Source organism: Pan paniscus, chromosome 16 (assembly GCF_029289425.2).
Source record: "Pan paniscus chromosome 16, NHGRI_mPanPan1-v2.0_pri, whole genome shotgun sequence".
In the NCBI taxonomy this organism is placed as follows: Eukaryota; Metazoa; Chordata; class Mammalia; order Primates; family Hominidae; genus Pan; species Pan paniscus.
The window spans coordinates 60,134,867-60,156,620 of record NC_073265.2 but is presented as its reverse complement, the minus strand read 5'-3'; the positions used below and the strand labels follow the sequence as shown (position 1 = coordinate 60,156,620).

General features: G+C 39.4%; 2 protein-coding genes across 2 annotated transcripts in view; one reads left to right on the top strand and one right to left on the bottom strand.

The window, feature by feature from the left end:
- The window catches only part of LRRC49 (leucine rich repeat containing 49), a 160,151-nt gene extending 159,524 nt beyond the window's left edge, over window positions 1-627 (bottom strand). Inside the window, exon 1 of the mRNA XM_003818539.5 lies at window positions 147-627. Coding sequence (XP_003818587.1) covers window positions 147-194 — 48 coding nt within the window. The 5' untranslated portion in view covers window positions 195-627. The remainder of the gene's footprint in view (window positions 1-146) is intronic.
- Window positions 628-816: 189 nt separating this feature from the next.
- On the top strand, window positions 817-11,763 carry THAP10 (THAP domain containing 10). Its single transcript, XM_003818542.5, has 3 exons — window positions 817-1,245; window positions 10,193-10,340; window positions 10,451-11,763. Exons 1-3 carry the CDS (start codon window positions 817-819, stop codon window positions 10,645-10,647), a joined length of 774 nt encoding a protein of 257 aa, XP_003818590.1. The 3' UTR covers window positions 10,648-11,763.
- Window positions 11,764-21,754: the final 9,991 nt, after the last annotated feature.

Here is a 21,754-nt window from a genome sequence, read left to right as displayed (position 1 = left end):
ACGAACCTCAAACCCTGGTCAGACAATAATAGCTTGAGTAGACCCAGCGGTGCCCGTCCTAATAATACAGCCCATCTCCTAGGACAAAGACGCCAGTCAGAAAGAGTACCAGTGGGAAGAAAGAGAAAGTAGAAGGCCCAACTTACGTTGTTCGCAGCCCGGCCAGAAACAGAGCGATATTTCCCGGGAATCATGATAGGAGACAGTCCAGGTTCTCTGTTAGATCTGCCTTCCAGGTGACGCTACAGCGGAGATTCAAAGAGACCCGAAAGAGGTCATCTCCCAGGCAACCTGCTCAGGGTTACCATGGAAACGACCATTTCCGGCCTGGACCTCTCCCGAAGCGATAGAGCCACACAGTCGTTGCAGCTTCTAGTTGTATTCGTGAGAGCCCAGTGCGTCACCACTTCCTCGTTCTATTTTCCCAGCCTCATAAAAACAGAGCGGGAGTATTGGGAGGAGGATAAGCTGGGGAAGAGGCTGGCCACACTGGTTGCTATAACCACCACCACTTCCGGTCCGTTCTTCTTTACGGCCCACCTCAGCGCTGCCCGCGCGAAATTTGTATCCCTCTGCGTGTGTCCACTGGCTCCTGGGGAGCAGCGCAGGGAGGAGGAGGAGGAAGATATCAAAGAGCCCTCCCATTGGGGGCCCCAGATCGCCACTTCCGGTGACCAGAGGTAGGGAAGGAAACAATCCCGACCCGGAGTGGACAGGTGAGGAGGGGAGGACTTGCCTCGCCGAGGCCGCTGCGAGGAGCGTGCCCAAGGGCGAAGGTCCAGGGAGCCCGGCTCCCGCGCACCGAAGACGGCCGCCATGCCGGCCCGTTGTGTGGCCGCCCACTGCGGCAACACCACCAAGTCTGGGAAGTCGCTGTTCCGCTTTCCCAAGGACCGGGCCGTGCGGCTGCTCTGGGACCGCTTCGTGCGGGGCTGCCGCGCCGACTGGTACGGAGGCAATGACCGCTCGGTCATCTGCTCTGACCACTTTGCCCCAGCCTGTTTTGATGTCTCTTCGGTTATCCAGAAGAACCTGCGCTTCTCCCAGCGCCTGAGGCTGGTGGCAGGCGCCGTGCCCACCCTGCACCGGGTGCCCGCCCCGGCACCTAAGTGGGGAGAGGAGGGAGACCAAGCAGGCCGCCTGGACACGAGAGGAGAGCTCCAGGCAGCCAGGCATTCTGAGGCTGCCCCAGGTCCAGTCTCCTGTACACGCCCCCGAGCTGGGAAGCAGGCTGCGGCTTCACAGGTAAAGAGAGACCACCGAAGGTTGTGTAAGGACCCCTGGACTCTGGCTGGGCTCCTCCACTTAGTGTCACCTTGGGAAAGGCACCTCATCTCGAAAGTTCCTGTTTTCTAATCTGCAAAGTTAGGGGTGTGCTTTAGAGGTGATCTCCAAGGTCCCACTTATCATTAACACTTTGGAATTAAGTGACCCAGTTAATTCCTTCTAACTGCTCCTCCCCCAAAACACACACACACACACACACACACACAGTCTTGTCCTGCAGAGTAGTGAGTTGCTTTCACTCGCTGCTCCAGAGTTTTTAAATAGAAAGGGTTTAATTTGAGCAAATCTCCAGGATTGGAGTGCTTGAAACTGTGTTTGCATAACATTACATAAGCTTGAGGAAAGTCCCTTATTTGTATCACAAATGATGGGGCGAAGGAGATGTGGAGCTACAGATGAAGATGATGGAGCTTGCTAATAAATCCCTTCCCACCCCAAGCTTCCTTTATGACTGATAACTAGCTCCAGCTGCCTTTAAGTTCAGTATCCCTAGTGAGCTGACTTTCCCCATCTTGCTCTCTTCTGCCTACTTTTCTGTTCCTTCTAAACATTGTTTGCACTCATTTTGCATCTGGTTACTACTACCTTCTTCCCCACGTACCATTTTAAAGAAAACTTTCCAGCCTTCCTTGTGATAAACTTCAGCCTTACCACCATTACACAGATTAAATTATAGCAAGAGGTTAGTAATTTCCTCAGGGGTCTGTAATCCTTACTTAGGTCCGGTTGCCAGACCAACACTCTTTCTGCAGCACTAACCTGCTTCCTACATTGGGGTGGGTATTTAAGACCCTTTAATGGCATCTTGCAATTATTAAGATAAAGAGCAAAATTATTAACCCAATTTACATGGCCCTGCATGTTTTTTCCCCCTGCATACCACACTAGCCCTAACCAAGGCCACTGTCCCTGTTGCTCACTGTGTACCATCATGCTGACCTTTCAGTTCTTGGACATACTATACTATATTACTTCCTACCAACAAGACTTTGCTCAGTTGTTGCATGTATTATAATATCCTGGAACTATGCCCCTCCCACTCCCATCATTGCCAATTAAGTCTTTTTCCCTTAAAAATCAGCTAAACATCTTTCCCCTTGATCCCTTAGTTATGTACTCTCATTCTTTGTGTACTCCATGTGATTCAATAGCACAGATACTTCAGTAGCACTTACCATAATTGCCATGAAATAATTGTGTAGTTTGCTTAATATTTGTTTCTCATATTAGAATGTAAGCTCCATGAGAGCTAGGATCATGTCTGATTTCTTTGCCATTGTATTGCAGTGCCTAAAACAATATTTTACAAATTTAAGTAATTCAATAAATATTTATGGAATGATTACATGACTATAAGAACAAATTTTTGCATAATTGAATTTTCAATTATCTGCCAGTTTCCCTCCTCACCAAGCTGTATACCTGTCAAGATAGCTGTCCTTTCCTTGAACCATCTGTCCACCATCACCACCTATACAAACTTTGCCCAAACATATACATCCACATACATATATATGTGTGTAGCAAGAGAGATAAATACTAAACATGTGCCACACACATCCCCCTACACCATTTTTCTTCTTCATAATTACACAACCTAATCAAAAATTGGGAGAAGAAAAGCCAAGCTAGTCAAACAACCAAAGTCTTTATAACCCATAAAAACTAACCATTGGGAAACAGATCCAGCATACATAATAAATCTGTTTTCCATTTAGTAAGTATAACCAGCCAAAATTTATAACAATCCATAGTACATTAATATACTTGCTGAATTACTAGAAAACTATGTGTGAGTTCTAAAATAGTCACTTTAAAAGTATATAAGGTTAAAAAGATTTTGAGTTGATAGCAATAAATGTTTAGCCTGGTCTGGATAAAGAACCCTAACCACATCGCTAAAAAATTGGCTTGTCTATCTGACTTCTTCCCCCACCCAATGTTTTTCTTCCCAATCCCAGGACTAACTGTCTAAAAATCAGATTTCCAGTGATTCTGCAACATTTATTGAAGAGCTATTGTAGACACTGTTCTGGGTGCTTGGTGCTATATATAGATCAATATAAATATGAGTGTTACATATCTTTAGGGGGCTTCCGAAAAGATAAGACACCACTTCCAAGGAAAGAAAGGGGCTTATTTATTGTTTTCCCTTAACTGTTAATTTTGTATTCTTTTTTAAAAAACCCAACTGAATTTTTTAAATTGTTGACTTGAACTATAGCAAATACACAGAAAAGTGAACAAATCTTAAGTAGACAAGTCATTAAATTATCATAAACTGAACATGTGTAACCACAACCCAAGTCAAAGAAACAGAACATTGCTAGCACCCCAGGAGTCCCTATATCACCCCATATCCAGCCCCTCCCCTCTCCTCAAAGGTAACCAAGTTTGCTTTTTTTTGGGGTGGGGGGGATTTCATATAAATCAAATCATACTGTAGCCATTTTCTGTGTCTGGCTTCTTTTGTTCAACATTACATTTTTGAGATTCATCCATATTGTTGCATATAACAGTAGTTCATTTTCATTATTATGTAGTATTCCATTGTATGAATATACCAAAATTTGTCTGTCTATTGTTGAACATTTGGGTTGTTACCCATTGGGGCTATCATAAGTAATACTACCATAAACTCTTGTATATGTGTTTTGGTCCACGTGTGCACACATTTCTGAGGATATATACCTAGAATTGCTGGGTCATAGTATTACATTAAACTTCAGTAGATAATACCAAATAGTTTTCTAAAATACTTGTACCAATTTACACTTCTACCACAAGTATGATAGTTTCCATTGTTCCACATTCTTGCCTATACGTGGGATTTCTAGTCTTTCACATCTGAGTCCATTTGCAGAGTGCGTAGTAATGTTTTTGCTTTTCATCCCCCGATTACTGATGAAATTAGTAAGGAAACACCTTTTCAAATATTAATTGGATATTTAGGTAGCCTTCAGTGACATGCCCTTTTAAATCTAGCCCATTTTTCTGTTGGATTGTCTGTCTTTTCTTGTTGATTTAGAATTTTTAATAGATTCTGCCTGGAAGTCCTTTTTCAGTTAAATGTTTTTATCTTCTCCCACTATGGGTTGCCTCTTGGTTCTTAATAATGTCTTTTGATGTACTGAAGTTCTTAATTCTGATGTAGTCCAAATTACCAATAATTTTCCTTATTCTTAATACTTAAAACATTTTTACTATGCTGTTTGTAATAAACTTTGTTGTTTTTACTTTTTATATTTAGATCTAATTCAGAATCGATTTTTGTGTTTGGTGTGAGGTAGGATTTAAGTTTCATTTTCCCCAACATTGATACCCATTTGACTCAGCATCTTTTATTGAAACTACTAGCATTTCTTCTTGGCCTTGCAATGTCAAGTTTGTCATAAATCAAGTGCCCTTTATATGCATAGGTCTGTTTCCACATACTTTATTCTGTTTCACTTATCTGTTTGCCTAAGCAAAAGTATCACAGTGTCTTATATAGCTTTATTAAGAATTAATATTCAATTGATTAATACCTCTTACCTTGTTCATGTTTGTGGATATTTTGACTATGTGGGGCTCTTTAGATTTCTAGATACATTTCAGAATTGATTTGTCAATTTTCACAAGTTACTCACTAGGATTTTGATTATGACTCCATGGAATTCATAAATGAATATGGGAATAAATGGCATATTGACAATATTGACTCTTCTAATCCATGAACATATATCTCCATTTATTTGGGTTTTTAAATTTTTCTTAGAAGTGTTTTATGGCATTTGTTGTAGAGGTCTTACATATCTTTCATTAGATTTATTCACAGCTATTTGATTTTGCTACTATAAATGGTATTTTAAATTTTATAATCTATAAGTGCATATTGATAAATTAATTTTTGTTGAACTTGTATCCAAAAACCTTGTTAAACTCACTTATTAATTTCAATAGTTTATAAATTCTCTTGAATCTTGAATTTTATACATGTACAAAAATATCATCTGAGAAAAGCGTTTGATATTCGTGTTTTTATTTCGTATTCTTCCTGTTGCACTGGCTTGAATGTCCAGTACAGTGTGGGAACAGAAGAGGTGAGGGGAATCCTTTTCTCATTCCTAATTTCAGAGGGAAAGCCTTTAATATTTCCCCATTTGATTATGATTTTTACTATAGTTTTTTATAGCTTTCTTTGTAATAAAAAGAAATGTTCCCCTTTATTTCTAGTTTAGATTATAAATAATGGTGAATTTTATCAAATGGTTGTTCTGAATCTATTAAGGACAACATTTTTATTATGTTAATATAGTAAATTATATTGATTGGTTTTAAAATATAGAATCAAACTTGCATGGCTAAAATAAACTCAATTTGGTCAAAGTGCTTTATTCCTTTCTCATATTGCTTAATAAAATATTAGCTAAAATAAAATATTTAGGATTTTTGTATCTGTGTGCACGAGTGAAACTGGTCTACAGTTTTTTTCTTTCTTGGAATGCCTTTCTCAGGTTTGGTATGAAGATTATGCCAACAGATTTGGAATTGTTCCTTCTTTTTTCATTCTCTGGAAATGTTTATATAAAATGGCATATATCCATTAATAAATTTGGTATTAATATTTGGTAGAACTCATTGATAAGACAGGAGTTTTCCTTTTGGAAAGGTTTTTTATGATGGATTCAATTTCTTTGTTATAAGGTTATTCAGAGTTCTTTTGTTTATCCATTTTGATAAATAGTATTTTGTTTATCCATTTTGATTAATAGTATTTTTTAATTTGTCTGTTCCATCTAAATTTTTAAATGTATTGACACAAAACCTTCATGATAATCTTGTATTTGAAAAAAATTCTGTTTGAGCTGAGGTAATTTTTGCTTTTTCATTTTTTCTCGATCAGCTTCACCAGATGGTTTATCGATTTTTTTTTTTCTTTTCTAGACAGAGGCTCACTCTGTCACACAGGCTGGAGTGCAGTGGCGCAATCTCAGCTCACTACAACCTCTGCCACCCGGGTTCAAGCGATTCTCCTGTCTCAGCCTCCCGAGTAGCTGGGATTACAGGTGCCTGCCACCGCACCCAGCTAATTTTTGTATTTTTAGTACTGATGGGGTTTCACCATCTTGGCCAGGCTGGTCTTGAACTCCTGACCTCGTGACCCACCTGCCTTAGCCTCCCAAAGTGCTGGGATTACAGGCGTGAGCCACCGCACCCCACCGGTTTATCGATTTTTATTAGTCTTTCCAAAGAACAAACTTTGCCTTGTTGATCTCTCTAGAATTTTTTTTCATTTATTTCACTTATTCATTATTCCCTTCCTCTGCTTTTTAAAATTTTGTCCACTGCTCTGTCTTTAACTTCTTAAGAAGTTAAATTATATCATTGATTTTCAGAATTTTTATGGTGAATGTTAAATGGTGCAGCTAAGTTTCACAAGCTTATTTCACAAATGTAGAATTCAGTAAAGTGGTGTTGATAGAGGAAAATCGGGTCCTGAGAGGGGGCTATGTTAGAGATATTTTGTGGAATACCTTTTGCATGATATTAATAATTCTAACCTAAATTAAGCCCAATTAATTTTTCTATCCTAATATATGCATTAAAGATTATAAGTCCCCACCTAACATGGCTTTACTGAATCTTACAAGTTTTAGGTATGCAGTATTTTTATTATTTAGTATAAAATATCTAATTTCCATTGTGATTTTATCTTTTAGTCGTGGGTTAATTAGAAGTATATTTTTTAATTCCCGTATCTCTGGGCATTTTTTAGTTAAATTTTTGCAATAGATTTCTAGGTCAATTACACTACTGCCAGAGAAAATACAATATATGGACTTAATCTTTTGAAATTTGTTGAAACTTGTAACATACTCAAAATAGTTTTTTAAATGTTCCATATGTACTTGAGATGAATGTGCGTACTGCACTTGGATAGTGTTCCACTGATGTCTATTAATCATGTTTAAATTTCCTATATCCTTTTGGAATTTTTATCTTAATTAATTACTAAGAAAGTGATGTTGCAATCTTCCACTGCGATTTTGAATTTACATATTAATCTTCAAATTCTACCTATTTGGTGGTATATATCTTGAAGCTATGTTATTAGGTTATTAGCAATGTTACTAGGTATGTATATATTTTGAAGCTATGTTATTAGGTATGTAGTGCTAATATAGCAACACCAGCTTTCTTTAACTTAGTGTTTGCATAGTACATCTGTTTCCATCCTTCTACTTTCAATCTTTCTGTGTCCTTAAAAGTTTAGGCATTATTCTGTCCTATGGTTACCCCACTGAAGAGAATGTATCTTTTTTCCTCTGGCTGCTATTAAGTTTTTCTCTTCATTTTCCAGTTTTACTGTAGTGTGCATAGGTTTGGTTTCTGTTGTTTTTATTTTGATAAATAGAAAGGGTTTATAGTACTTTTGTAAAGGCATGTCTTAATGCCTTCTATCCATTTTGATAAACTCTCAGCTGTTATTTGTTCAAATATTGCGTCTGCCCCATTTTATGTTATACTTTTAAATCTTATCCCCTATGTCTGTTATGACATTTTCTGTATTTTCTATTTTCCTTTTGTCTCTTTCTGCCTTGTTCTAGATATTTTCTTTTGACTCATGTTCTAGTGGATTAATACGTGCCTGGAAATTCTGCCTCTAAGCTTTTAATCTGAAGAAGCAATCGGATATCTACACAAGAGATTTATGTTCAAATATTCCTAGTAATATGGATTGTTTTAATAAATTGTAGTATATCTGTAGAATACATTCCTATGTGGCAATAAAAATTATGATTTAGAATATTTAATAACAGATTATATATAAAATAAGTGGGAAAAATAGGTTATAAAGCATTATATTATCTCAGTTTTTAAAAATACACATAAAAAGACAACATCAAAATATAAAGTTTTAGCTATGGATTGTGAGATTATGACTAATTTTTAGCTTCTTTTTGCTTCTCTGTATGGTGCAAATTTTTGCAGTAAAAAATGTATTATTGTTATAAAGGGAATAAAAGTTATTTTTTTAACCCTGATTAAATTTCTAAAACTCTATTTTATCCAGAATACACCTTTTTGTAAAGAAATATGTGTTTATTCTGGACTTTGACAATGCTTGGCTTAGAAGTAGATATAGCTAGTGAAAATTGGTCATGATTTAATAAACATGGAGATAAACCCTTTAAATAAGATTTGTGTTACAAAGGGACTCTTCACAAGAATTTCTTTACAAAGTTTCTTTCTTTTTTTTTTTTTCTGTGTGTATATATGTGTGTGTTTGAAACAGAGCCTCACTCTGTCGCCCAGGCTGGAGTGCAGTGGTGTGATCTTGGCTCACTGCAACCTCTGCCTCCCGGCTTCAAGCAATTATTGTGCCTCAGCCTCCCGAATAGCTGATGTACCACCATGCCAGCTAATTTTTGTATTTTAGTAGAGGTGGGGTTTCACGATGTTGGCTAGGCTGATCTCGAACTCCTGACCTCAAGTGATCTTCCTGCCTCAGCCTCCCGAAGTGCTGGGAGGCGTGAGCTACTGTGTGTGGCCACAAAGTTTCTTTAACTTGGGTATCAATAGCCTATGATACAGCCACCAAAGACACCTACTAAAATATTTTTTCAGTGGTTTGAAGGCAGCTGCCACTACTGCTAAACACTGTAATTTTGTTTTCATTTCTCTATCACTTACTTTCTCTCCTCCCAGGCTCTCTTAACTTTTCCAGATATCTTTTCTTACCGTCTTCCACATAATCTCTAGGTACCCTGTCTTATATTACCTTTTACATATCAAAACCCTCCTTCTTTCTACCTCTCACCCATATTAGTTCCCCTACAAATAAAATTTCACCGCCTGGCACAATAGCACACGCCTGTAATCCCAGCACTTTGGGAGGCTGAGGCAGGCGGATCACTTGAGGCCAGGAGTTTGAGACCAGCCTGGTTACCATGGTGAAACATTGTCTCTACTAAAAATACAAAAAATTAGCCAGGCATGGTGGCAGGCACCTGTAATCCCAGCTACTTGGGAGGCTGAGGCACGACAATTGCTTGAACCCGGGAGGTGGATGTTGCAGTTGCAGTGAGCCAAGATCATGCTTCTGCACTCCGGTCTGGGTGACAGAGGGAGACCCCTGTCTCAAAAAAAAAAAAAAAAAAAAAAAAAAAAAAAAAAAAAAATTCCATTTCACAATGTAGTTTTTCTCAGGAAAGTATTAAAAGTCACTTATCTTATTAAAGGAGACTTCTATAAAGTATAAAGAACAAATGATTAGGTTTTCTAGAATAATATGACTGCTAAGATATCAAATAAGTTAATACTGATAGTATCATCTTGGTTGGGTGAGGTGCCTCACGCCTGTAATCCCAACACTTTGGGAGGCTGAGGCGGGCAGATCACCTGAGGTTAGGAGTTCAAGACCAGCCTGGCTAACATGGTGAAATCCTGTTTCTACTAAAAATACAAAAAAATTAGCTGGGCGTGGTGGCGCCTGCCTGTAATCCCAGCTACTTGGGAAGCTGAGGCAGGAGAATCACTTGAACCCGGCAGGCGGAGATTGCAGTGAGCCGAGATCGCACCATTGCACTCCAGCTTGGGCAACAAGAGCAAAGCTCCATCTCAAAAAAAAAAGTATTATCTCTTCTAGCTTTTGATTTAAGAAAAAAAAAAATTAGTTGTAAGCAAATAGCTTATGCATTCTGGCTGACCAGAATTCATGATTTATAAGTGGAAAAAAGACAATATGGCAGAATTCATAAAAGGTTGGACTATAGATTCACCTTGCCTAGGTTCAAATATCAGCCTTACCAATATGTGACTGAAAATTTTCAGCTATACTGTCTTACTACTTGTAACTTTTGAAAGATAAAACCCTATAAGGTACACTTTAATATGTTTCTCCTCTGATTTGTATTTTTAGATTACGTGTGAAAATGAACTTGTGCAAACCCAACCCCATGCTGATAATCCATCTAATACTGTCACTTCAGTACCTACTCACTGTGAAGAAGGCCCAGTGCATAAAAGTACACAAATTTCTTTGAAAAGGCCCTGTCACCGTAGTGTGGGTATGTTTTGACTCTTCAATGGATTAAGCAATTGAATTGATCTTTTGTATATTAAAGATATATGAAAAGCAAAGTCTAACTCATAGGTACTTATGCTTATTCTCTTTCAGGTATTCAAGCCAAAGTGAAAGCGTTTGGAAAAAGACTGTGTAATGCAACTACTCAGACAGAGGAATTGTGGTCTAGAACTTCCTCTCTCTTTGACATTTACTCCAGTGATTCAGAAACAGATACAGACTGGGATATCAAGAGTGAACAGAGTGATTTGTCTTATATAGCTGTACAGGTGAAAGAAGAAACATGTTAAAAACTCAACATCAAATGCTCTGATGTGCTATAGATTTTCAAATCTTTACTCACATAATTATCTCTTTGCTATTGTAAATCTTTCACTTCAAGATAATTTGACAGTTGAGTATCAGCATAATTTGTTTAGCTCTAAGGCAAAAGTTTGCTTGCTTGCCAACACAATGAAGATAATACCTACCCACAAACATCCCTATTCTCTACTTTCACCTTTTTTTTTCTTTTAATCCTTTTGGTAGAAATCAGGTTACAAAGCAAAACCACAATATCAGCAACACTTCCTAATCAAAATTAAGCATTGAATATTTGTTTAAGCTTAGTTCAGAAGCAATGCTCCTACGGGACTTGACATTTGCTAGTTAGAATGGCCCTACTCTTCTAAATAATTTGAAAGTATGGAGCAGTAACACAGTAACAGTGAGCACAGCCAAGCCTGACACTACTAAATGATTTGGTAGTGAAGCCAGGACATCTACCCTTGACTATTTTTTATGTTATTTATTTATTAGTTTGTCCATTTGTAATGTGTATAGATCTGTCCTGTGAGCATTTCTGATGAATCTATGGTTCTTACAGAAATTTTTCAAAGGGAATCAATTTAGAGATAGAGTTTTCATATACTTATATTAACTTATTAATGAAATCTGTTTGCATCAGTGCTTACTGCGACACATTAATTAGCTTGATTAATTTAGTTTAGAATCATTAACATCATGAAAAATAAAAGTACTACATTTCTAACGTATTCCCATTGCAGGTGTTAGGTATTTTTTCTGTCAACACCTCTCTTTTGAATTCTACATTTGAGAAATAAGCATGGAAATATTAGCTACCCCGTCTGCCATTCACCAGGAAAAATTTCTATGGCAATTTTGTACCATGAAGTAAACTGTTACAATAGTTTCTGAGAAGCATACTATAACTCTGATCTTCCATTGAGAATAACAAAAATAAATATCAATTTTACACCTCATATGTCTTCTTAGTTCTGAATGATTAGAAGAACTTGCATGTATTTTTATCCTAGAAGGTTTAAATAATAATACATCGAAGTTATTTTCTTCCAAATGTAATTTTATGTCTGCTTTAAGGAAAATAAAATAAAATATTAATAGGAGTTGTGAGCCTGAACAATGATTGTGTAAAAACATAGCATTATTATTACTTTCATTATTGTTACTGCTATTTTGACTTCAATTTGAGATGACTGTTTTTTGTTTGCTTGTTTTAGAGACAGGGTCATGTTCTATCGCCCAGGCTGGAATGTAGTGCTGCAATCATAGCTCGTTGTAACCTCAAACTCCTGGGCTCAGACGATCCTCCCACCTCAGTCTCCTGAGTAGCTAGGACTAATAGGTGTGTGCCACCATACCCAGCTAATTTGTTTTTTAAATTTTTTGTAAAGATGGGGTCTCACTACATTGCCCAGACTGGTCTCAAACTCCTGGCCTCAAGCAATCCTGCCACCTCGGTCTCCCAGAGTGCTGGGATTACAGGCATGAGTCACTGGACCTGGCCTGTTTTAAGAGAGCATTATGTTTTAAAATGAATCACATAAATCTTCTGAAGCTAAATCCCATCAATAAGTACCCTTTGAGCTTTGAAATAGCCTATCTCCTTAATTCAAACCATAATGAAGTTACATGCCCATTTGTCCCCAAATTTCACTGCGATGAATCTACTTCATTTCTACATGTTAAACAGTTTTGACAGCCATGTCAACACTTTTTTTTTTACTCTTCACTTAGTTTTCTTCCACCAATTGAGTATTTATACTTGATTTGCTGATTTACATGATCTCATAATTTACTGTGTAGTGTTTCACTGCCCTTCACAGTAAAAGGAAATACTGGCTTTATTTTAAATGATGTATAAGGAACTTATAGTTTATATTATATTGTTTGATTTTTGCACAAATATTTTTAATTTATTTAGTTGCTAGACCAGTTTAGTGGGGGGAAAAGTTATATTTACCTTAGTACCTCCCATATCATTATTCAATTTATTTATTCATAAGTATTTATCAAACATATACTCTGTGCCAGACAAGTGTTCACTAAGGATACATTGGTGATTAAGACAAAGATTCTGTCCTGGCGCTTACCTTTTGGTGGGGGAGGCAGACAATTAACAAGAAAATGAATGGATAATTTGAGATAGTGATTAGTGCTTTGAAGAAGACAAAGTAGGAGAAGATGTTAATTGAGGTGGGGGGAGAGGTTTGTTGAGCTGTTTTAGATAGGGTAATCAGAAAAGACCTCTCTGAGGAGAGCATATATGATCAGAGACCTGGATATCAGAAGGAGTGACCACGCAATGATCTGAGGGAAGAGAATTCCAGGTGATAGGAACAGCAGTTGCTCTGGTGTGTCTGAGGAACAGTAAGAAGACTAAGGTGGCTAGAGATAATGAATGAGGCAAAGAATGGTAAGAGATGAAGTTGGAATGGTGTATAGGACCAGACCATGTTACGGTATCAGAGGCTACAATCTGGAATTTTTGTTTTATTCTGGGCTTAAATTCTATTTTAAATGTGTTCTTATGACTGGTTTAATTATCTGCCAGTATTTATTTCTTAAACTTACTTGGAAAAGTAAGTTTAAAAAATCATTGGACTTTAGGTGAGAGAAGAGAGACATGTCAAGAGTATGTGAATGTAAAGCTTATTCAGTCAAAAATATTCCTCTGTGGGATTTCTGGAAAGCGGCAGGCTTACTGGCCTAAGGAATCAGAGGTAGGAATTCAGTGCTGCCAGAGTGAAAAGTGATGGGGCAAGTCATGGAAAAGAGGAAGCCAGAGGGGAGGAGACCCCAAATCTCATAAACTCCACCCAAATCTCTGACTAATCATGAGCTATGCCTGTGTTGTGACCTCTGGGGGCCCGGCATAAAACAATGGTTGCAAGCCTTAGCTTAGCTGCTACTCATCACAGTGGAAATGGAGTTTGGAGTTTGAGTCCAGCCAAGTTAACCGGTTGTTAAAACAAAATTCAAGTGTTTAGGAAGAAGTTAACAATTTATCATCCAAAATGTCCAGTATAATTTAAAATGACTAGTCATGTGAAGAAATTAGAAAGTGTGACCTAATATCAACACAAAAAGGAATCAATAGAAACCAACCCCAAGATGACCAGAAGTTGGAACTGGCAGACAAGAACTTTAAAGCAGTTATTATACATATATTCCAAGAGGAAAATGTAGTCATAATGAAGAGACACGAGGAATCTCAACAGAGAGATGGAAACTAAAAAAAGAACCAAATGGAAATTCTAGAGCTAAAGCAGACAAGCTATCGAAACTGGCACAAGGAGAAACAGAAAGTCTGAAGCGCCTATATCTGTTAAAGGAATTGAATTTCTAATTATAATCCTTTCCACAAAGAAAACTCTAGGCCCAGACGCCTTCACTTTCAAATTCTGTCAAACAACATAAGAAAGAATACCAATCTTATACAAGCTCTTCCAAGAGAAAAGGACTAGAGAACACTTCCCATCTCATGACTTCAGCATTAACCTATTACCAAAACTAGGCAAAGACATTGCAAGAAAAGAAATTATAAACCAACATCCCTTGTGAAGTTATATGTGTATCTTAACAAACTATTAGCAAACATATCCTGCAATATATTATACAAATAATACATCACATCTAAGTACAGTTTAGCTCAGCCACACAAGGCTGGTTTCACATTCAACAACCAATCAATGTAATTCACCATATTAAGAGAACGAAAGAGAAAAATCATGTCACCTTCATCTTACTAGATTTAAAGAACATTTGACAAAAGTCAACATCTATTTATGATAAAAACCTACCAATAAACTAAGAATAGAAAGGAATTTACTTTCTTCACCTAATAGCAGCCATGAATGTATGCCACTAAATCCATAGTTAATGTTCCCTTACAGGTTTTATCCCTAGGTCAGGAAAAATGTGAGGATGTCCATTCTTCAATACTTTTATTCAACCTCATACTGAAGATCCTAGTTGGTGCAATAAAGGCAAGGGGAAAAAAAGGAAAGAAGGCAAAAAGGAAGAAATGGCAAAACAAAATGCACAGATGTTTAAAAGGAGGAAATAAGGTTGTCCTTTTTTTAGAGATGATATGATTATGTACGTAGAACCTCCTAAGAAATCTTTTAAAAAGCTACTAGAACCAATAAATCAGTTTAGCAAACTAAATGTGCAAAAATCAACTTCATTTCTATATGCTAACAATGAACAATTGGAAACTGAGATAAAAAAAACTGGTTTCATTTACAATATGGAAAATGCAATGAATTTATTTATTTATGTATTTATTTATTTATTTTGAGACAGAGTCTCACTCTGTCGCCCAGGCTGGAGTGCAGTGGCGCGATCCTGGCTTGTTGCAAGCTCGGCTCCCTGCAAACTCTGCCTCCCGGGTTCACGCCATTCTCCCACCTCAGCCTCCTGAGTAGCTGGGACTACAGGCGCCCGCCACCACACCCGGCTAATTTTGTTTTCATATTTTTAGTAGAGACGGGGTTTCACCATGTTAGCCAGGATGGTCTCAATCTCCTGACCTCGTGATCCACCTGCCTCAGCCTCCCAAAGTGCTGGGATTACAGGCGTGAGCCACCGCGCCCAGCCGCAAAGAATTTAAAATAACAAAGTGTTGGAGAGCAATAGCAACTGGAACTCTCCTACATTGCTGGTAGTAATACAAAATACTACAAGCACTTTGGAAAACAATGTGGTAAACTTTCATGAAGGTAACATACCCATATCATTCAACCAAACAATTTCACTCCTGGGTACTTTACCAAGAGAAAATACATGTCCACACAAAGACTTTTACACAAATGCTCATAAGAGCCAAAATCTGAAAACTCAAATGTCCATCAACAGGTGAGTGGATAAGGAAATTGAAGTATATCCAAATAATGAAATTATCTTAGAAATAAAACAAACATATACAAAACAACCTGGATTAATTTTGAAAGTATTATGCTGAGTGAAAAAAATCCAGGCACAAATAAAAGTACACATTCTATATTTCTATTTGTATAAAATTCTAGAAAAGAAAAAATCAAATCTATAGTGACAGAAAGGAACCCATCAGTGGTTGCTTGGGACTAGGGCAGGGGAACATTCCCTGCAAAAGTACGCAAGGAAATGTTTAGGGGAGATGGAATGTTTTATACCCCAATGTGATGAGGGTTACATTAATACATATATTGTATTAATAGTTGTATGTAAATTATACCTTTATAAAGCATGTTAAAGAAAAAGCAATACACTATTATTTTGCCAAATGATAGTTCAAGCAATAAATTCTGTAGTTTCTTAAGGTAGGCTTCACAAAATAGGTGGAATTGTAATGGTCCTTTAAGGAGAGAGAGGATACAAATATGCTTTAAAAACCAACAGGAAGGACTGAAGGCCCAGAAAAAGTCAGTAGAGACACGGATGCATAAAAAGCAAAGGATGAGTGTGAAGGAGAGTGGCATCATTAGACTGAAGATTTACAAAGGAGTTCTGAAAGATTCAGATAGACAAGCAGAATGTTGCCAGAACAAGCGGAATGGCCTTTAACCTTTGGGCACTGAATGAACTTTTCAGATTTGGGGTCAGGAAAGTATGTTAGGCAAATGAATCTGGAGCATAGCGCAGGAAGAATTGGAATGGATTAAATTTGTTAGAGATGGCATGCCTTTGCAATAGTCCTGGCTTGAGAGGGTAAAATATTGACCTAGAGTGAGGAAAGGCAGAAAATGGAGAAGATAGAAAAGGAAGAATTGACTGGACATGGTGGTTACTTTACGAATTTGTGAACAAGGAAAGAGTAAACAATGACTGAGTTTTCAAGTGTGGGTAACAAGAACTGGCAGTACTATTAGTAGACATAAGAAGGAGCCAATCTGGGGAGAAAGGTGCTGATTTCAATTTTAGAAATGAGTTGCCTGAGAAACCTACCCTGACCCTACCCTTACCCTCTCTGAAGACTGGATGAAATGTCACTGCATACTACCAAAGCATGTCATGCATAGCCCATCATGGCATTTATCACCTTGTGTTGTGACTGTTTACTAATCTCCCCCACTAGACTCTACACAGCCTGAAGGTAAAGACAGTAGTTCACTGTGCCAAGCACTGTTCTAAGGGTCTAAGGGGTTTCCAAATGTTCTTCCTACATGGTAAGGTTTTACAAGCATTTGCTAAATGAATACTGAATGTTGAGTTTCAGAAGATAATGAAACAGGAAAGCAGATGTGTTTCTCAGGCAATTCGAGTAGTGAGGTGTAGAGATGTAGCTTTCAGAGGCATTTACATGAAAGTGATCGTTGAAACCATGATGTAGGATCCCTAAAGGAGAGTTTTTAGACTTCCTGTGGCACTTAAAGTCTTCATTATTTACCTGGCAAAAGTGATCGAAAATGAGAAGCTGGAGAGACCAAGAACATGCACCTAAGCCTGTCTTATCCATTAATTGAATTAGCTTCTGAATATTCAAGAGTTGGCTCTGCAGATAATCCACTAAAAAAAAAAGAAAAAAGAAAGAAACTGTCTAGCACTTGCTGCTTGCATCTTCCCTTTATGTACCAAGAATCATGATCGGTGACATTTAGGAAAGTGGGAGAAAAAATTATTGGGACATGGCAACAGCCTGGATGCTTCTTTCACCCTGGCTGAATACCGAAGTTCCAATCTAGGCTCCAAGACGCTTATAGGCTATAGTGTACTTAGATAAATTACATTATCTCTCTGGGCCTGAGTCTACTCCCATGCAAAATTGTGATTTTAGTACCTACAACATATTTCTGTTGAGAAGATTACAGTATGAAAAACCTAGAACACTGCTGGGCACATGGTAAGTGTTCCATAACTCTTAGCTAGAGGCAGGAAAGGATATTGCCTAAGAGGATGGACTTTGTAACACACTACCTAGGCTTCCATTCTAGTTCTGCCAATTACTAGGCAGGTTACTTTGCCTTTTTGGGCCGTTCCCTCATCTGTAAAGTACGGCTGTTTTTAGTTCCTCGATCATAGGTTTGTTGTGAGAATTAAATGTACGCTAACCACTTAGAACAGCGCCTGACACATTGTAAACATCATGTTAAATATGACTTATAACCCATCAACCCCTTACCCATATATCTTGATTCCGAGCCCTGCCTTTAGTTATGTCCAGTCTCTTTTGTGGCCTCTCATTTTAGTCAATAGTTGGTACACTGGATGTTTTCTAAGTTCATTTCACAGAGACACTAGATGGAGTTGCTGAGCTAAAGCACCTAAGAACTGCTGGGCAGCCGAACTGGAATTTTGGAGCTGAATGGAACTTTAGGCATGGTCTGGTTCACACTTTTTATTTTGTAGATGAAGAAACTGAAGATCAGAGAAGTTATCTGGTATAATCCCCGCCTGCAAATTGTCTTAGCAATCCAATGTCTCCATTTCTAGCAAAGTTGATCCCACTCTTCATCAGAAATGATTGAATAATGAAGCTGGATGTGCTTGCAACTCTTACTTAGTGAAATCGTCTAGAACCATTTGATCAAACTCAAACAATCCTGTAAGCCCCACAGGGGCATGCTGCTGTTGTTCGCTGACTGCTCTGTCTACAATGCCTGGCATGTAGTTCAGTTAATATTTGTTGAAGAATGATAGGGATCTATCATGTTTTTAAAGCTTTAGAGATTGAAAATCTTCCTCAGTACTTGTTCCAATGCTTTCTGAAGGGGATTCCTCCTCATGTAGACTTATTCCTTTCACATATATGTCAGTCCTTTTTCTTCTTTTTCTAGATTCCCTGAAGGTGTTATAGCTGGAAAAATCTTCCAGTTAAAATGCCTCATTTTGTCAATGAGGAAATTAACTGAGGCAATTTGTCCATACTCACATAACTGATTAGTGGCAGAGCTGAGATTGAATTTTCTGTAGCTTGTCATCTAAAAACCAAAAAATGCAAACCGCTTCAAAAGACTGTCAAACTTCTTCTACCTGCCCTTTAAATGTTCCCCAACTTGTCTCCAGGTCATAGTCTCCAGCTTATTATCAAATTATCAATTTGATTGCTTCCCTCTTGGAGCAGGCTTACTATTTACATCCTTCCTTTTCTTGATCCCAGTTCAAATAACTAGCCTATTCTATCATTGCTGCCCACCCACCTGCCCTTTGTACCTCCTGGTTCTTAATCCCTGTCTTTGAGAAGAAAAGGTAGATCCTCTTTCTCAGCTGAACCAGCAGGGATGGGTTTGCAGATATTCCAGGGAGCTCATCCCTCCCTCGTTAGTGTCAGAACAGAAGGATCCCAGACATCTAGAACACTTCCAGGATTGTTCCAAGATGGCGTTTGCAGTTCTGATCAGAGTCTCAAAAGTTATGTTGGGCTCTGAGATAACATAACCCAGGGAAATCCCCAAACAGAAGGTTCCCTAGCTGGACTAAATGACATTCACACACTGGTTTGCTAACAACACCCAGGAAATGTAGAGTTTCTACAGTCAAGGACTGTATCCTTGACATCTCAATCCCTTTCTACAGTTCCATGTACCTATTGGTTTATTTCTTTACTAAGCCTACCACCTAGTTGCAGTAGATTGTAAAAATAGCCAAAAATTCTTCCACTCCCATCAAGAGGTAAAATCTATTTCTCCACTTCTTGACTTTGGTTTGGTCATGTGACTTACTTTCACCAATAGGACATTAGTAAAGGTAATATAAACTGAGGCTTTAAAAGTGCTTGAGCCCTGGGCTTGTCCTCTTACTGTGTTTGGAACTCTAGGACTACCATGTGACTGAGTTCAAGCTAGCCCACTATGGAGGAGACTCCATGTGGAGAAGCAGCTGGTCCCTTGCAAAGAGCCCTCCGACTGTCAGACACATGAAGGAAGTCATTCTAGATCATCTGGCTGCCTCCAACATGTCAGCTGACCAGAGAAGCATGAGGAAGTCCAGCAAATCCGCCAAGCATGCCCAGAGAGAAGAGCTGCCCAGTCAGCCCATGCAACTGTAAGATGAATCAATGGTTGTATTTTAGGCCATTAAATTGTGGGGTTGTTTGTCATGCAGCAAGCACTACCTGATACACTAGTGGTAAAGACTCCCTAAGGAAAAGGCAATCACTATTTTCCTGTTCCCTCCTCACCATGACCTTCAGTTTTTTATTCTTGTATAATAGCTTTAGTTAGTATTTTGACCGTATATGATGTTTTAGTTCAGTGAGGGGATAGCAGAGTATAATTGTTATACAAAATTATGTCAACTGAAAGTGTAGACTTACCTCAGCTTGGCAATCCATCTTTAAAAGTTACGTCAAGTTGGCTGGGCGAGGTGGCTCACTCCTGTAATCCCAACACTTTGGGAGGCCAAGGCGGGTGGATCACTTGAGGTCAGGAATTCAAGACCAGCCTGGCCAAGATGGTGAAACCTCGCCTCTACTAAAAATACAAAAATGAGCTGGGCATGGTGGCGGACACCTATAATCCCAGCTACTCGGGATGCTGAGGCAGAGAATTGCTTGAACCTGGGAGGTGGAGGTTGCAGTGAGCCGAGATCGCACCACGGCACTCCAGCCTAGGCGACAGAGTGAGACTCCATCTAAAAAAAAAAAAAAAAAAAAGTTATGTCAAGTTTATAAGATATTTTGAGCCAGAGTCGTTTCTCTCACAAGTCTTGGAATCTCTTGGAGAAAACGTCCTCTTTATCTCTAGGGTCTCCATGGCTGTACATGCAAATCACTCTCCTCAGTGGATACGAGAGTTTTCTGAGATGCTGCCTGTGGAACTCGTCTGGTCTCAATTTCCTCTTTTTAAAAAATGCCAGCAATTTCTCCTTCTTGACAATTTTCTCATCTTTTTAGAACACACACTTTTTGGAAACCCTAAAGCGTATCACAACTTTATCTTCGACATCATCTCAAGCTTCTAAACCCAGTCCCAGAACCGGACCCTTTGGAAAGTTACTTCCCAAGCACTTATTCCCTAGGCTCATCTCTTAGCACCAATATGAATGTTTTTTCAGTCATTCAACAAACCAGGGATAAAACTAAGCACCTCTCCCTCCCCCTCCCCCTCCTCCTCTCCCTCTCCCCTACGTCTCCGTCTCCCACTTTCCACGGTCTCCCTCTGATGCCCAGCCGAGGCTAGACTGTGCTGCCGCAATCTTGGCTCACTGCAACCTCCCTGCCTGATTCTCCTGCCTCAGCCTGCCGAGTGCCTGGGATTGCAGGCGCGCGCTGCCACGCCTGACTGGTTTTTGTATTTTTTGGTGGAGACGGGGTTTCGCCGTGTTGGCCGGGCTGGTCTCCAGCTCCTGACCGTGAATGATCTGCCCGCCTGGGCCTCCCGAGGTGCCGGGATTGCAGACGGAGTCTCACTCACTTAGTGCTCAATCTTGCCCAGGCTGGAGTGCAGTGGCGTGATCTCCGCTTGCTACAACCTCCACCTCCCAGCCGCCTGCCTTGGCCTCCCAAAGTGCCGAGATTGCAGCCTGTGCCCGGCCGCCACCCCGTCTGGGAAGTGAGGAGCGTCTCTGCCTGGCCGCCCATCGTCTGGGATGTGAGGAGCCCCTCTGCCCGGCCGCCCAGTCTGGGAAGTGAGGAGCGCCTCTTCCCGGCCGCCATCCCGTCTAGGAAGTGAGGAGTGTCTCTGCCCGGCCGCCCATCGTCTGAGATGTGGGGAGCACCTCTGCCCCCCCGCCCCATCTGGGATGTGAGGAGAGCCTCTGCCTGGCTGCGACCCGGTCTGGGATCTGAGGAGTGTCTCTGCCCCGCCACCACCCCGTCTGGGAGGTGAGGAGCGTCTCTGCCCGGCCGCCCAGTCTGGGAAGTGAGGAGCCCCTCTGCCCAGCCGCCACCCCATCTGGGAGGTGTGCCCAACAGCTCATTGAGAGCGGGCCATGATGACGATGGTGGTTTTGTCGAGTAGAGAGGGGGGAAATGTGGGGAAAGGAAAGAGAGATCAGATTGTTGCTGTGTCTGTGTAGAAAGAAGTAGACATGGGAGACTCCATTTTGTTCTGTACTAGGAAAAATTCTTCTGCCTTGGGATGCTGTTAATCTATAACCTTACCCCCAACCCCGTGCTCTCTGAAACATGTGCTGTGTCCACTCAGGGTTAAATGGATTAAGGGCAGTGCAAGATGT

Coding starts and splice junctions, on each gene's coding strand:
- THAP10 (XM_003818542.5), top strand. CDS start 817: ATGCCGGCCCGTTGTGTGGCCGCCCACTGCGGCAACACCACCAAGTCT. Junction 1,246..10,192: donor AGCAGGCTGCGGCTTCACAG/GTAAAGAGAGAC, acceptor TTGTATTTTTAG/ATTACGTGTGAAAATGAACT. Junction 10,341..10,450: donor GCCCTGTCACCGTAGTGTGG/GTATGTTTTGAC, acceptor ATTCTCTTTCAG/GTATTCAAGCCAAAGTGAAA.